Source organism: Pelecanus crispus, chromosome 4 (genome assembly GCF_030463565.1).
Source record: "Pelecanus crispus isolate bPelCri1 chromosome 4, bPelCri1.pri, whole genome shotgun sequence".
NCBI lineage: Eukaryota > Metazoa > Chordata > Aves > Pelecaniformes > Pelecanidae > Pelecanus > Pelecanus crispus.
In genome coordinates, this window is record NC_134646.1 from 15,289,501 (window position 1) to 15,303,378 (window position 13,878).

Below are 13,878 nucleotides of genomic sequence, written 5' to 3' on the forward strand. Positions count from 1 at the left end.
CCAAGGTTTACTCTGCCATAAATGCTCACTTGTATGAGCTGGTGACTGGTCTGGAAGAGCAGAGCATACCTAACAGCCTTGGATTCCCCTCCACCCCCAGATGGATTACCTGTCTGTTTGGAGGAATGGTGGGGCTACGTGTTGCGGCCATAAGCTGTGGCAGCAGTTTTTGAGGACGAAGCCAGCCAGCTTTATTGTAGCCTGGATAAACAGACCTGTGAAGCCACAGCACTCGGAACAGGCTTACTGCCAAAGGGACACATCCAACTTCTTGGGTCATGAAGCAAGCACTGAGGTCTGTGCAGCTGCAGCTATGCTGGTAATGGTCTCAAGCTACAGCTCATTTAAACCTGAGTTTAATGAACCTGTATACACCTCCAGACTCAAAAAACAGTCACCTGAATCAATAGAAAAGTGCACTGGCTTCCAATTATAGGAAAGAAAGTCAAGCCATTAGTTTTATCATCGCTGATATTCCAAGATGTAAACAGAAGTCCAAATATTGCCACAAATGAAGTCACAACCTGGGTGGCCCAGGGTCATTCACACATGCTGCAGTCTACCTTGATTTAAATCTTACAGCTTATTTAATTTTTTCTTAACTACATCCAGTTTTAAAATGGCTGAATATTAAAAAAGGCTAAATATATGTAAACCAGAGATAGGAATAACATTTTCCCCTGCAAAAAGGTATTATAAACTATAGATCTAGAATGTTTTATGCAGAACTACGTAAGTGATATGACAAAAGAGAAAGGTATTCTCTCTTGTGACTTATGAGCTATGTTAATGGGATTCTCTAGGAGAGAATCTAGTCCTGTAATACAACTGTAAGGAACAGTTATAAAAAGTTCTTAAAAGTTTGCAAAAACTTATCAAATTATATTCATTCCCTAGGATAGATCTTGTCCTGTACAAGAGGCAGTATAGAGGTCTGCAACTAGAAGAGCAGTAGTACAGGGATAGCTCTATGAATCAAGTCCACTTTTTTTGCTTACAGATAGGATATTCATCATCTGTCAGTCACAACAGACACTGGAAGGGAAGGGACAAAGTCAAATTCCTTTCACTCAACTCCTGCATCTGTCCACAGGTGACAACTCTATTGAATAAACAGCAGATCCCATTTTAAGCCCCTGTAGTCTAAACCATAACCAAAAATTAAAACATACATTGTGAAAATGTGTGTGCGTGCCCCTTCCCCGGTTATTCTTAAACGGAAAAAAAAATACCTTAGTCTATAAACTGAAAGAAATCCAGATTGTATGTCTAAAATATTCCACACATTTCCATTAAAGAAGAGACTGATCCAACCTATTTGCTCACAGAGGTCCAAAATTTAAACAAACATATCAACTATTTTCTACTTGAAAAAAAGTGAGAAGTCCTCTAAACTTATAACTTTACTTATGTAAGCAGTTCAAAGACAGTCTCAAGTTGTAAGTTATGCCTTTAATTCCCTTCTTATGGATAATGAACACATATACAGTCATGACATGAACTTGCACAGTCTTTACCAGGGGCCACTTACAGATATGTAAAGAGCAATTCAGCTAATTAAATACAGGTGTCAAGGGCCATTTTTGATGCCCAAGAGAAAACTATCAGCTGGACTCCTGCTGCCACAGAACAAAAACACAGATCTCCCATAGGTCCTATGATATCTTCTAGCTCTGTAAAGCTGTCTTAGATCACCTGGAGCACATAAAACAGCACTCAAGGTCTGGTTTTGGCAGTTAAATCACTCACATAGTCCCTCTGACCTCCATATATCATCTCAAGTGAGTAACTGCTTCTCAGTGTAAAAAACTGACAGCGTAACCAAAAATATACAACACTGGAACCCAAAATTATTCACCTTTAGCAGTGACACAGAAGATTTTGGACCATTACAAATCAATAATAGCAGCAGCCACAGGAGAGCTGCGGGTATCATCATGCAAGAGATTAAAATAAGTTATGATTATCTCTCTCAAACATCAGGTTACAGGCTCTATTATCATTCTGGTTTAGGCATATAAGTAAAATATTATCAGAAACATATTTCTGAAAAATTATTCACCGTGGCGTTATCTCAGTCTATTCCATATGTTCTCTGCCATCAAAAAGCACACAAGAGTAATCTTTTATTTGCCAGGAATACCTGTGCTGATTCATGTAACCAATTAAACAATAGCAAAGGGTCCATCGTAAGTGCATGGTTCTCTTTCTCTGTTCTCTGATATAACAACAAAAAAATAAAGTACATTTTAGGTATAGAAGAAGAGCAAAACCAATTCTACATAAACCTATTTCCCCAATTTGCAAACTTGCTAAAGAGAACCAAAGAACAACATGGCAAGAAACTTAATCCTCAGTAAGATTTATGCAAGAAACAAAGCAAAGCACTTACCGTGTCTTGAGATTTATCTTTGACATCGTAGACTGTTAGTTTTATTTTAGTCTCCTCATAGATGGGGTATTCCGGTGGGAATGTCACACCAGTCAAAAACAGTGGATCTCTTGTACCCTGTGTAACATGAGTAAACATTCAGCTAAGGTAACAGCTGTGCAATGTCTAGCACACCATTGTGGATGTACAGAAACTGTGGGCTCTTTAAAATAGGTTAGCATTCTACAGCTGAGAGATGTGAAGAGCTAAGTATTATCCAACCAATAAGAAAACTGGACAACTTCAAAATTTTGTCATGAAAGTTTTTTGAAACTTTCTGGAAAGTTTTTTAACTGGAAAAGATATTAAGTGCTTCTGAAACAGAGCCTAGCAACATGCCTTCAAACAGCTCAACCAGCAGGTATCAGCATCTGGAATACAACCTGTAATAAACAATCCCTTTCTTTCTCCCACAATACTTTCTGCAAGTACCACAATTTCATCTTAATTTAAATGAACTAAACCTATAACTTACACAGACACACACAGATCTTCATTAAGTCACAATAAAATGTCTATAGAAATGCTATAGAAACTCCCTGTATTGCATTAAGGACACTGATTTGTGTGGAGGGGATTACAATATCCCTCTTCACGTGGTAGTGGAGTAAGACAACATTCCTGTGCTTTGTAACGCTATGATTATATCTAAAAGCTGTACACAGAAGTAACTATATCATAGCATCAGATATACAAACAGGTAAATGAATCATAAAATGCTGTTTATAATTTCTGAATGTTTAATTATACTTAATTTCCAAAGATTACCAGGCTAGTATCCTTAAATTTTCTATTAAGTAAAATAAAGGATTTGCATGATAAATATAATTTCTCTTGAAGAAAAATAACTTTTCTGTGCTCCTACCTTCCCCTCCCCCAAAGCTTGACTATGAAGCTGGGAGCCTTGACACAACAAATTCAGGGATTCATTCAGGTCTAGGACATTGTGTTAGGAAATGCATCAACTTAAAAAAAAAAAAATATATAAAAAGATATATATATATATCTATATATATATATATAGATATATATCTGTTCCATCTTCTGCACAACATCATTCCAGACAGTCTGCAATGAAACATCCTGATTGGATACAAGATATTTGAACTAAGCACTTTCAGGATGGTTGATGGCTGAAACCATAACAATTTAATTAGTAGTTAGTTGAAACTGATCACACAAAGAGCTCATGAAATATTCTCATTGTATTTAACAGTTAAAACAAGCCTTTGGCAAAATCGTGTGTGTGTCTACAATAAGACTTCCCTGTTCTTAATGAGTCTCTCCAGTAAATTAAGCAAGTTACACCTACATTGCCTGCTCACGCTTAATTTTCTCTGTGAACCATTTTTGCCGTTTCTGACACTGACGCGTACAGGGCAAAGCGAAGACTAGCAAAGCAGCCTCAGACAACTTTTGCTGTAATACGTGATGCAAGTTACTAATAATTTTATATAAAGTCACAGACATTACGTACACACACTCTTTTCCCTAATTATAGAAGTAGGCTAATATTTTTCAAATTGCAAAAGCATCAACTTTCCAATGGAAAAAACAGAAGGAGAAACAGATAAGAAAACAGACCATATAATACCCCTATATTCTTCTGTAATTTAAAAATAATTTACAAACTTACTGTACTCTTCGTTTTACTTTGCATTGCCCTGTGCTTTCATGAGAGCAACTATTACCTCTTTCATTCTAGACCTATGTCTGGAGACCTGGAGTATTCTCCATACCTCTACTTGGAACAACAGAGCTTTCATGAAAAGCCAAGTTCATTTCTAACTGTTTATCCTGGTTAAATGCCAAGAAATACAGAACACTCTTAGGTATGCTTTACTAACTGCCAGAGTGTGCTTGTCTTACCTGAGACCATGCACTAACTTGTTTTACTTCTCATTCACTTTCTAAGTAAGAAAGGAGCAATTCATTAATCAACATGTTAATTGAATAAGAGTCTCACCTCCACGATTTCAGTGCTTGAATACCTCGTCAAAATGTGCTCTGCTGGATGTACCACTGAGACTTGTATAAACGTATTCAGCTTCCGATCACGGGTAGCAGCCACTAGATCCTTGCATGCTGGAGACAGTACAAAATAAAAATAAAATGCTCAAAAGAAAACTCTGGGAAAATGCTGTCACAGGCACCGCACAGGACAAAGCAGACTATACTCCGGCTCCAGATTAAATCTCTAGAGACAAGCCGACTTAACAGAGGAAGTCCCTTGGAAGTAACTTACAGAAATAGGAAGTCACATGCTGCAGAACTGAACTGAGATTTCGTTTCCACTAAAAATACTTGCAGCTTCTGCAAAGCTCCCTGCCAGAGGCTCATCAGCTCCAGTATATGGATGTGCGTGCGCATACGCACACACTTACACACACTACAACAGTAGGTAATTTTACATAAGCACTCATTTAATTTGCCACGAAATCTCTCTCAGCAGCCTAACTCGATCATTTCTTTTCTGACAGTTTTCACAGTACATGACCATTTAAAACACATTCTAAACCAGTTAAAGGCTATCAGTGATTAGGTTAGTTTATATAGTCTGATACTACATTATGAACTTTTTAGTAGAATTAATCAGTGAATAAAAATCTACATACCCAAAAGCAGACAGCAAAGTAACCAATTATTTTGTCAGTGACTGGCATATAAATGAGAGGAATAATTGTATTCTGGTTATATGACATCATTATTAAAACTCATCTAATAAACATAGAGAAATTCAGTTCTTATTTAATAATTCATTTTTATCCTGGGCTCACAGTCACGCAGGTGACTGAGTTCACTCTTTAGACTAACACATCTCATGCCTTCTAACCAAAAGGCTGAAAGCACTGAAAAAAAAACAAAGAGGAGGAGGAAAGAAACAAACGCACCATTAGCTGCTCTGTAGAAGGGATGTGGACTAATGGGGCATGCGTTGGCTTAAAGGCAAAACCCATTCACTTTACATTCTTCAATAAGGAATATGCAACAGTGAATACTGTGATGGGATCTACCCAGTGCTTTCTGCAGTGCCTCCAACTACACTGGGGTCTTAGAAGCCTGAGGGAAGAAAAGAAAAGCCTATAGGTTTGGAGAGGCTAATTGTCAAGAAAGAGCTGAGGATATTTTCTAGGAGACACTGCCAACTGGGGGCTTCCTCAAGTGCAGCTGACCTTTAACATTTTAAAAGGTGAGTCAGATTATCCTCACAGCAAGCAAACCTGGTCTGATGAGAAGCCAAAGCAAGGAAAGCTCTGATGCATACAAAAGGCCAGCTCAGCTTGGTTTATACTTTTTGTTTCTTTGGGCTTGGACCTGCTGCTTGAGGAAATACAAAGAAAACCGGCTGAAGCTTTTTTACCACTCTTCCACAACAGTTAAAGGGAACAAGGAAACAATTATATCTAACCTTCATAGAATATTTTGAAGTTTTTCTTTAGCCTGAATTGCCAATGAAATCTCTTGGCAGACAGTCTCAAACTGACCCTATCGTAATTTGGTGGCAAAAGCAGGATAAGAATAAAAATTTGTGCATGATAAAGTCTTTATGAAACAGCTGACATAACAGCACCAGATTCGAATAGCAAGTTGCCAGCAATTCCTTGCTACTAAGGCTCACATTATTGAAATGTGTCGTGGTTTAACCCCAGTTGGCAACTAAGCACCACACAGCCGCTTGCTCACCCTCACCCCCACGGTGGGATGGGGGAGAGAATCAGAAAAAAAAAAAGTAAAACCCATGGATTGAGATAAAGGCAGTTTAATAGGACAGCAGAGGAAAATAATAATAATGATGATAAAAGAATATACAAAACAAACAATGCACAATGCCATTGCTCACTACCTGCTGACTGATGTCCAGCCTGTACCCAGGCAGCAATCGCTGCTCCCTGGCCAACCCCCCCCAGTTCCTATACTGAGCATGACATCGTATGGTATGGAATAGCCCTTTGGTCAGTTTGGGGCAGCTGTCCTGGCTGTGCCCCCTCCCAGTTTCTTGTGCACCTGGCAGAGCATGGGAAGCTGAAAAGTCCTTGACTAGCATAAGCAGTACTTAGCAACAACTAAAACATCGGTGTGTTATCAGCATTCGTCTCATACTAAATCCAAAACACAGCACTATGTCAGCTACTAGGAAGAAAATCACCTATCTGAACCTAGGATAAAATGACTCCAAATACCACTATTTGATATGACCTAGAGAATTATATAAGTAGATTTACTGAAAAGCAGTTACCAAAGCACAAAAGGTTGGGCAGACACCTACCTATTGGAACTATATCCTTGGTAAAGCTGACCACAGATGCAGTATCGGATCATTGAAAATTCCACATACAGCCATTTCCCCCAGCAAACCCTGATCTTACGCCACCACCCAATCCTTAAATATTCCACTCTATAATCATGTTTTTAGAATATAGCACAGTGAATCACAGTTTCAGAAGAATGGCAAGAGGGCTCATGTTCACTACCAGAATCTGGAACACTGACAGATAGTCAAAGTTTTCACACCCACCACAAAGGAAGGCAGGCCAGCCAGCTCACAGTTCAATGGACCTCCAAAGATGACAGGAATAGACCAGAAGGAAAAACTAGAAAGAGACAGAAACTTAGGAAAAACAAAAACAAATCCCCTCAGAACCTCACCACTGACTGTAGCAGGAACCCTACAGCTGAAGTCTTGTAAAAAGTATAGCGCATGATGAATGGAGTTAAATCTGCCATAAATAATGATTTGATTTACTCGTGGGATGTCTCAAATACATTAACTAGGTGTGACTAATTCTTGTAGCAGCCAAGAGCACAGGCTTTTATCCTATTGATAAAACTTTAACGATAGGAAGAAGATTTGCACTAAGTGGTCACCACCTTGGTGATATCTGAGACAATTTCTGTGATAGTAGGGCAATCCAGTTATTAGATCATTTTCCTGTCAAAAGGCAGCTTAGCAACACAATCTTGAATTTCATTGGGTAGAGCTGCATGAAGATAATTCATCTGCATATCTCCAGTGGGGAGGATCAGCACAAAACATCAGAACTCTTTGGGAGATCCCAGTGCAGAAGGATAAATGAAATAAAATGAAACCTGCATCTACTTTGATGACAGAGTTATTTGTCTCTATTGTGACACTGGGCTACTGCTGTTCACAACTACCCTGGCCAGTCAGAGAGGATCTTCAATGAGGTTGTCACTGGCAGAGAACTGAAGATTTGGTGTGACACACAATTTGTCAGTTTGAGCCACAGTGCATCATTTCCCTTAAAAGGAGCCCCACTGAAATGTTTAACAACACATAAGGACTACTTTTAAGCTGATGCCAAAGAATATGAGAAGTTTGTTATAGCCTGTTCACAGCCCACACTGCATTATTGCCCTTTGAACTATTTTACTAGCAGTAACTCTGAAAATCTTAGGTCTTCTCGAAGAAACAGTCAACACTCTTTGGGCAAAGTGAAACACTACATGGCTGTGGAAATGAAATACCAGCTATATATTTAAACACATCTGCTGGGCATTATTGACACACTACTCAAAAAGAAACTGATGAAAATATAAACATGAAAGGCATCTTAAGGATGTTTTCTTAACTGCAAATGTAACACAGTGAGAGCAGGTAACAACATCGATACACTTTCCATCATAACCTATGCCCAGACCATATACATCGGTCACATTACTTTTCAATACTTCACTATGCTTGAATTAATTCTGGAAAAACTCATCAACAAAACTCAGTGAACCGAAGTGACAGCTTGTACTTACATGCCAAAAGTATATGAATCTACTCATTGTGACTGTTGACTCAGTGAGTAAAAGCCTGAGTCATCCATTCCCCTGGTGATCCCATCTCTGCTAAGCCTATCAGTGTACAGTGAGTGTTTAAGGACGAACTGCATTAGGAATAATTTATGCTTTTATAGCAACAAAGAAAGAAGTTAAGACGGCAGGAAGAAACAAATCCTCTACATATTCAGCAAAGAAAAAGAAGGAAAGAGAGACAGCAAAGTAATCGCTATGTGTAGAGCAAGATGACAGGCTGCAAAGAAAAAGAATTGCTCTAGAATATATTTACAAGTACTTATGTATTTTGCAACATTCTGTGGTCCATATAAAGTGTCTTACCATTTAAAATGTCTTAAAACAGATATTTAGTTAATGTTATCCTTCAACATTTATTTTCTGAAGAATAAAACCAAAGAGAATATTAATTATTTCATTTCCACTACTGTTGTTGTTCTACTATTAAAGCTATATTATTCTTACAAGAGTCACAGTAAACCAGTGCTCCTCCTCTATCACTCACGCCTGTACATTGTCCTGTACATTCCAGTACCACTACGATGCACACAAACCACACATGCTGTAAACGTAAACCGCACAAGTAGATTTTTGATGCTCAAGTCCTGTCCCATTCAGTATTTCACTGTTCTCTATGCTGCATTAACATGCTGGCTGTGCTCTTCATCCTTCTTCTGTGCATGTGCGTGCACGTAAAGACAACAGAAGAGAAAGACTGGTTACTGTTTCCTCAAAACCAGGCTATGCTGTAAACACAGCAGAATCTTGCTTCACAGTTTCAGTGACTGATTCATGGGATCAGGGAGAATTTTCTGAAAACATTACCCCTATGGAGGAACAGAGCACAGAGAGAAAGACTAAAAAATCCCAATGACTATATTACAATAAAAAGGGGGAAAACAAACAAAACCAAAACAAAACCGAAAAAGCAAACCAGAAATAGTCTGGAAATTCACCACCTACCTTCCCTGAAACTACAACAATTCTGACCAGGTGTTCAGCACTGCTCCAAGCATTAAGCCCACTGGAGCCAGAAGAAATTAATCTGACAGAGAAATGGGGAGATGCAGCATCTCCCAGAACTGAAAAAGATCCAGTAGCTGGAACAAACAACATTGGCAGAGGGACTGAAAGACATCCTCAGCTCAGAGTTCACAGAGTTGTTTGGGAAGGAAGCCAAGGACTAACCCCAAAATTGGGAAATGGCATTAAAATCGCAATGTTTATTTTTGTTAGTGGGGGAAATTACAGCACATTGGTGAATGTCTTCCCAGACTAAGGACTCACGCGATGCATGTACTAGCTTACACGGCAATTTGTGAGGTAGCTTTTTCTCTAACCAGTGATAGAAATGCCACTATTTCCCACAGCTTCGTTTCTTCCCATTTTCCAAACCAAAACAGATTCCAAGGGGCTGGCAAGGGATGGGAATTAACCACCATAGCCCCATTGCCTCCAGGGCACACTATTTCGTATGCTCTCAAAACAGAACAGAAAATTAGTAGTATCTGAAGACAAGGGGCACGGGAGAAGCCTGTGTGTCTCACACACGTATATATGTGAACATAATGTTCAAAATTTTTTTTCATTTCATTGGCATTGCAGCAGCATTAATATCCCAAAGCAACTTAGTTTATAAATAATAATGTACAGTCTGTCTTGATAGACTAATTAAGTGAGGTGCAGCTATTCCTTAGGGGGCAAAAGGACACATTAAATAAGAGAACAGTACATTCAGACCTGTACTATACATGGAACACTAAACAGTACACAGTTTTCTTTCCTCCACCCTGGGGGGATGTTGAGGAGGGTAGGGAGGCATGAGAGAAGAAAGTGCACATCACTGCTGCTTCTGCCTCTGCTGAACACACAGCGCTAACCAAGCTTGCTGAAAAGAATACCTTCAGTCAGGCACCCATAAAGGCTTAGGAATAATCCAACTTCAGAACACACGGAAAGCTTTGGCCATACTTTTGAATTAGGGGCATAAATGCAACTGCAAGAGGGATGAGAACAGGACCGCGATGTGTTCTCTGTGTGGCAAAATATGCCTGAAAGCAAATGACGCAAACGTTTGAGGACTAGTGTTAGCACAGAACAGCGTTAATAAGCACCCCTCCAGCTAGTGCTCCATAATAAATATTATTAATTGGTTTATCATAAATACTACTAATTAGTTGTCCTATTCATGCGTCAGCAGGAATGCTTCAGTTCCCTGGGTAGAGGTGTTCTTTACCCACCAGCAACCAAAAGAATAGACAAGTTACCCCCACAACAATTTGCAATGTGGACTCCCAGGAAAATTCACCATACAACACTAAATATCAAAGGATGCTGCCAGAGAAATTATAATATCCATGTTATCGCAAAATGAGGGCACACTTACATAGTCATGAAACAGGTAGGGACACTCGTTAACAGTAGTGACTAAACAGATGCTCAGACTTGGGTAAAGTCTGCAAAGAAAAGAATCTCTACAGAATAGAAGACTACATTTGGACCACGTATACAAATAAGTAAAGATCCACTGGTTTTTACTTAAGAAAAGGTCCAAGATCACTGTTCCCATCTCTGGGGATGAGAGGCTTGTATAAAAATAAAATACATATCTGTTTTCTGGAATGTACAGCTGGTTGCTAAAGTAACCTAGGTATATCTCAAGGAAATGCGCATACATAACACAGTTAGTATCCTTTGGGGGATGCCTGTAATTAACAGTGGGGAGAAAATTTCTACCAAGAGTCCAAGGAGAAAGAGATGACAGGGAAGTCTTATCAGATGAAGCAAAAAGAAAGATATCTCTATGTTATCTCTACAAATACAGGTTTGGGGAGAAAAACCCACAAACACCACCAATATTAGCAGTACTTACCCTAAGTAATATACCAATATGCTGTCCAGAAAAACATCAATCATTACCCACTTAATTTGCAGCTAAAAGAACACGATTATTTAGGAGTCATTGAAATAAGATACACGAGTGCTGCTGGTGGAAAATGCTGTATGCTGATGGAAAATGCTGTATGCTGATGGAGGGTAGGGACAAGTGATCATGCCCAGGAGTTGAGATGCCAGCTGCACTCATCTTCCTATTTGCATATGAAGTGATAAATCTGGTTAGAATTACCACTGTGAAAATCAGAAGTGATCTATTTCAGAATAAGTTCTGCCCACCCTGGGTTTTGCAGTACTAAAGAAATTTTAGGTTCTGTGTCTTTTGTGTTTTACTGAAAGCCTCATGCTGGACTAAAGCATTAAGTACAGCACTTTCAAACTGCATCCTTCTGCTTTCTCCAAGAAGGTAAAATAAATGCAAAGGCTTAGACTGTAACTTTGCATTGCCATTACCAGCAGCAATAACAGCCATTTCCTGAGCGTGTGTTTCAATTCTTCTGACATGTTAGAGCAAGCCTATTCCATATTGCAGCTCTGCTATTCAGCCTGGACAACCCCAGTTATTTATAGAATTTAAGTATGATAGATGCAAGAGACACAGGAAAGTGGCTGACTGGATCAACGTACAGCTCACAGGCATCATATTTCCACTGCCAATGCGAATGCATGGTTACATGTGTTAACCATCCATTCAGTACAATTTACATTTTGGTAGTGCATTAATCCATTGCTAATGTTAGATGATCTGTTCCAGCACATTCACTGCTAACAATGATGCCCCTCCAGTTTTATTTACAATTGTGTATAACTGACTTCCACCACTTCTGTGCTCTAGACTTAAGCTACACAATGGCAATGAGATCACGGAAGTGAATTTCTAGCTTTGCTCAGTTATGAAACAAACTGCTCTTGATCAATATTTTTAAACTCCTTTAATTTTTGAAACTCTGAGAATGTGTGTCGCTGTATCTTTTTCATGTAGTGCTATATTTGGTTATAAAAATTTAATTCTTCCAAAAAAGACTGCATTTCCTTACTGAGCACACTGTGCCTCTAACAGCACAGAGAACTCTGTTTTTCTGAGATGCTGCAGTAGCCTAGTGACAGCAAAGCAGAGCTCTTGCTGTTCCTTTAGATTCTTAATTATCCTCTTTACCTTCTGTCCAAAACTATTCTGCTCATGGCACCACCTATTAATGGTATTTATGCTCTGACCTGAAGGTGACTTCGGTTCTCTGGTGAGAGAAATAAGGAAAGTAGTAAAAAAAAAAAAAAAAAGAGAGAAAGAAACTACACTCCAAAATATCTTCATATCAAAATGGATTTTGTTACTGCTATTTCCAAGGCTGCAATTTATTTTGGTATGGCTGGTATTTTAGAATACCACAAAAGGGTTTAAATCTCCTGGAGACAGAGCTAAATATCATTTCCTCCTTCACCTTTTCCCAATATTGGCATATCAAGTATCTAATAAAGAAGTAAACTTGCTGTAGTTTCTTTCAGAGATTTCCCACTATGCTGAAAATAGAGTAGTTCCAAGTTTAAGTACCAGCTGAAGAATTAGAAGAATAGCAAATGGTATACAGACTTCCCTTTTTCTTTTAACTACAAGTTTCTTTATACTATAAGCTCATAGCAAACATCTAGAACCTGTAACAATTTCTTTCAGATTTTATAAATCAAATATATTCTGCTGGTTCCTAACTTTGTCCATCTCTTCAGGAATAAAATAAACGTACAAGAATATATCAGCAATACCACAAGAAGATGAAAAGAAACAGAAGTGCCAAGCGTTTCTCCAAGTTTTCAGTCTGACACATCTGTTTTTATTCTAACAGCATACATTGCTTCCTTTGACATAAGCATTTATACACTGCTATTCCAGTTGTCAAGTGAAGCATTACGTGGTTTTGACCCTCAATGTGCAGTGTGACTTTACAACACTGTAGATACAGTCTTTTTCTCTAATACGTAAAGAAAATTCAGCTGTTGTTTAGCCTTACTCCAAATCCGTGTCATCATATACGTCTTTAGAACATACTTTCAGGCTTGGCGAGGGAAGAAGCTTTCCTTGCAAAATAAAGGCAGGCAGTCAAGCAACACAGAGTCCAGCAACTACAGCAGACAACAAGCTTCAGGAAGAACTCTAAACAACCTGAAATCTTCTAGGGTGCTTCTTCATTGCAGTACAGCTGCTCAAAGCCGCTGTAAGTGAGCTGCTCTGGATTCTGGGTATAAGTCCAGCTACAGGAGCCCAGACCTCACTAAGGAGTGATCCACCCTGCTTCTTCGGCATGTCGTGCAGCCTGGACAAGACTTCAGCCTCCCACAACTATGTTGCTATTACCACCCAAGCTAGCTGATGTTAACACTGACCTGAGTACACTAAACAATAGTGCAGTTTTAGAGGCTGCGATAAGGATGTCCCTTTCACATGAACTTCTCTGGAGCCAGCTCTCTAATTAATTATAAGCAAATTGACTACGTGGCCATAGCCCTGTTGCCCATGAGAGACTACTAGTGAATAACCTATTCATTTCTTCCTTAAGTGCAAATGTCACATAGTGAAGGCAATCATGACGAAGGCGCCAGGACAAGATGCAGTGGGGAGCTATATTAACAATAGTAACTCACAAAAGAAAAGACTGACAGTAGTTTGACTTGCAAGCAAAGCTACTGCTTGACTGTCTAACTGAACAGCCTTCAAGATTCATTTGTCTGAGAAGAGTTGTGTTCCTTCCTTTACATAT

The 13,878-nt window shown here is 38.9% G+C and overlaps 1 protein-coding gene across 1 annotated transcript in view; it reads right to left on the minus strand.

The window, feature by feature from the left end:
* The window catches only part of INPP4B (inositol polyphosphate-4-phosphatase type II B), a 292,966-nt gene that overhangs the window by 170,269 nt on the left and 108,819 nt on the right, over positions 1-13,878 (minus strand). The window contains exons 6-7 of the mRNA XM_075709895.1: positions 4,398-4,516; positions 2,393-2,509 (exon numbers count right to left, since the gene is read on the minus strand). Coding sequence (XP_075566010.1) covers positions 2,393-2,509; positions 4,398-4,516 — 236 coding nt within the window. The remainder of the gene's footprint in view (positions 1-2,392; positions 2,510-4,397; positions 4,517-13,878) is intronic.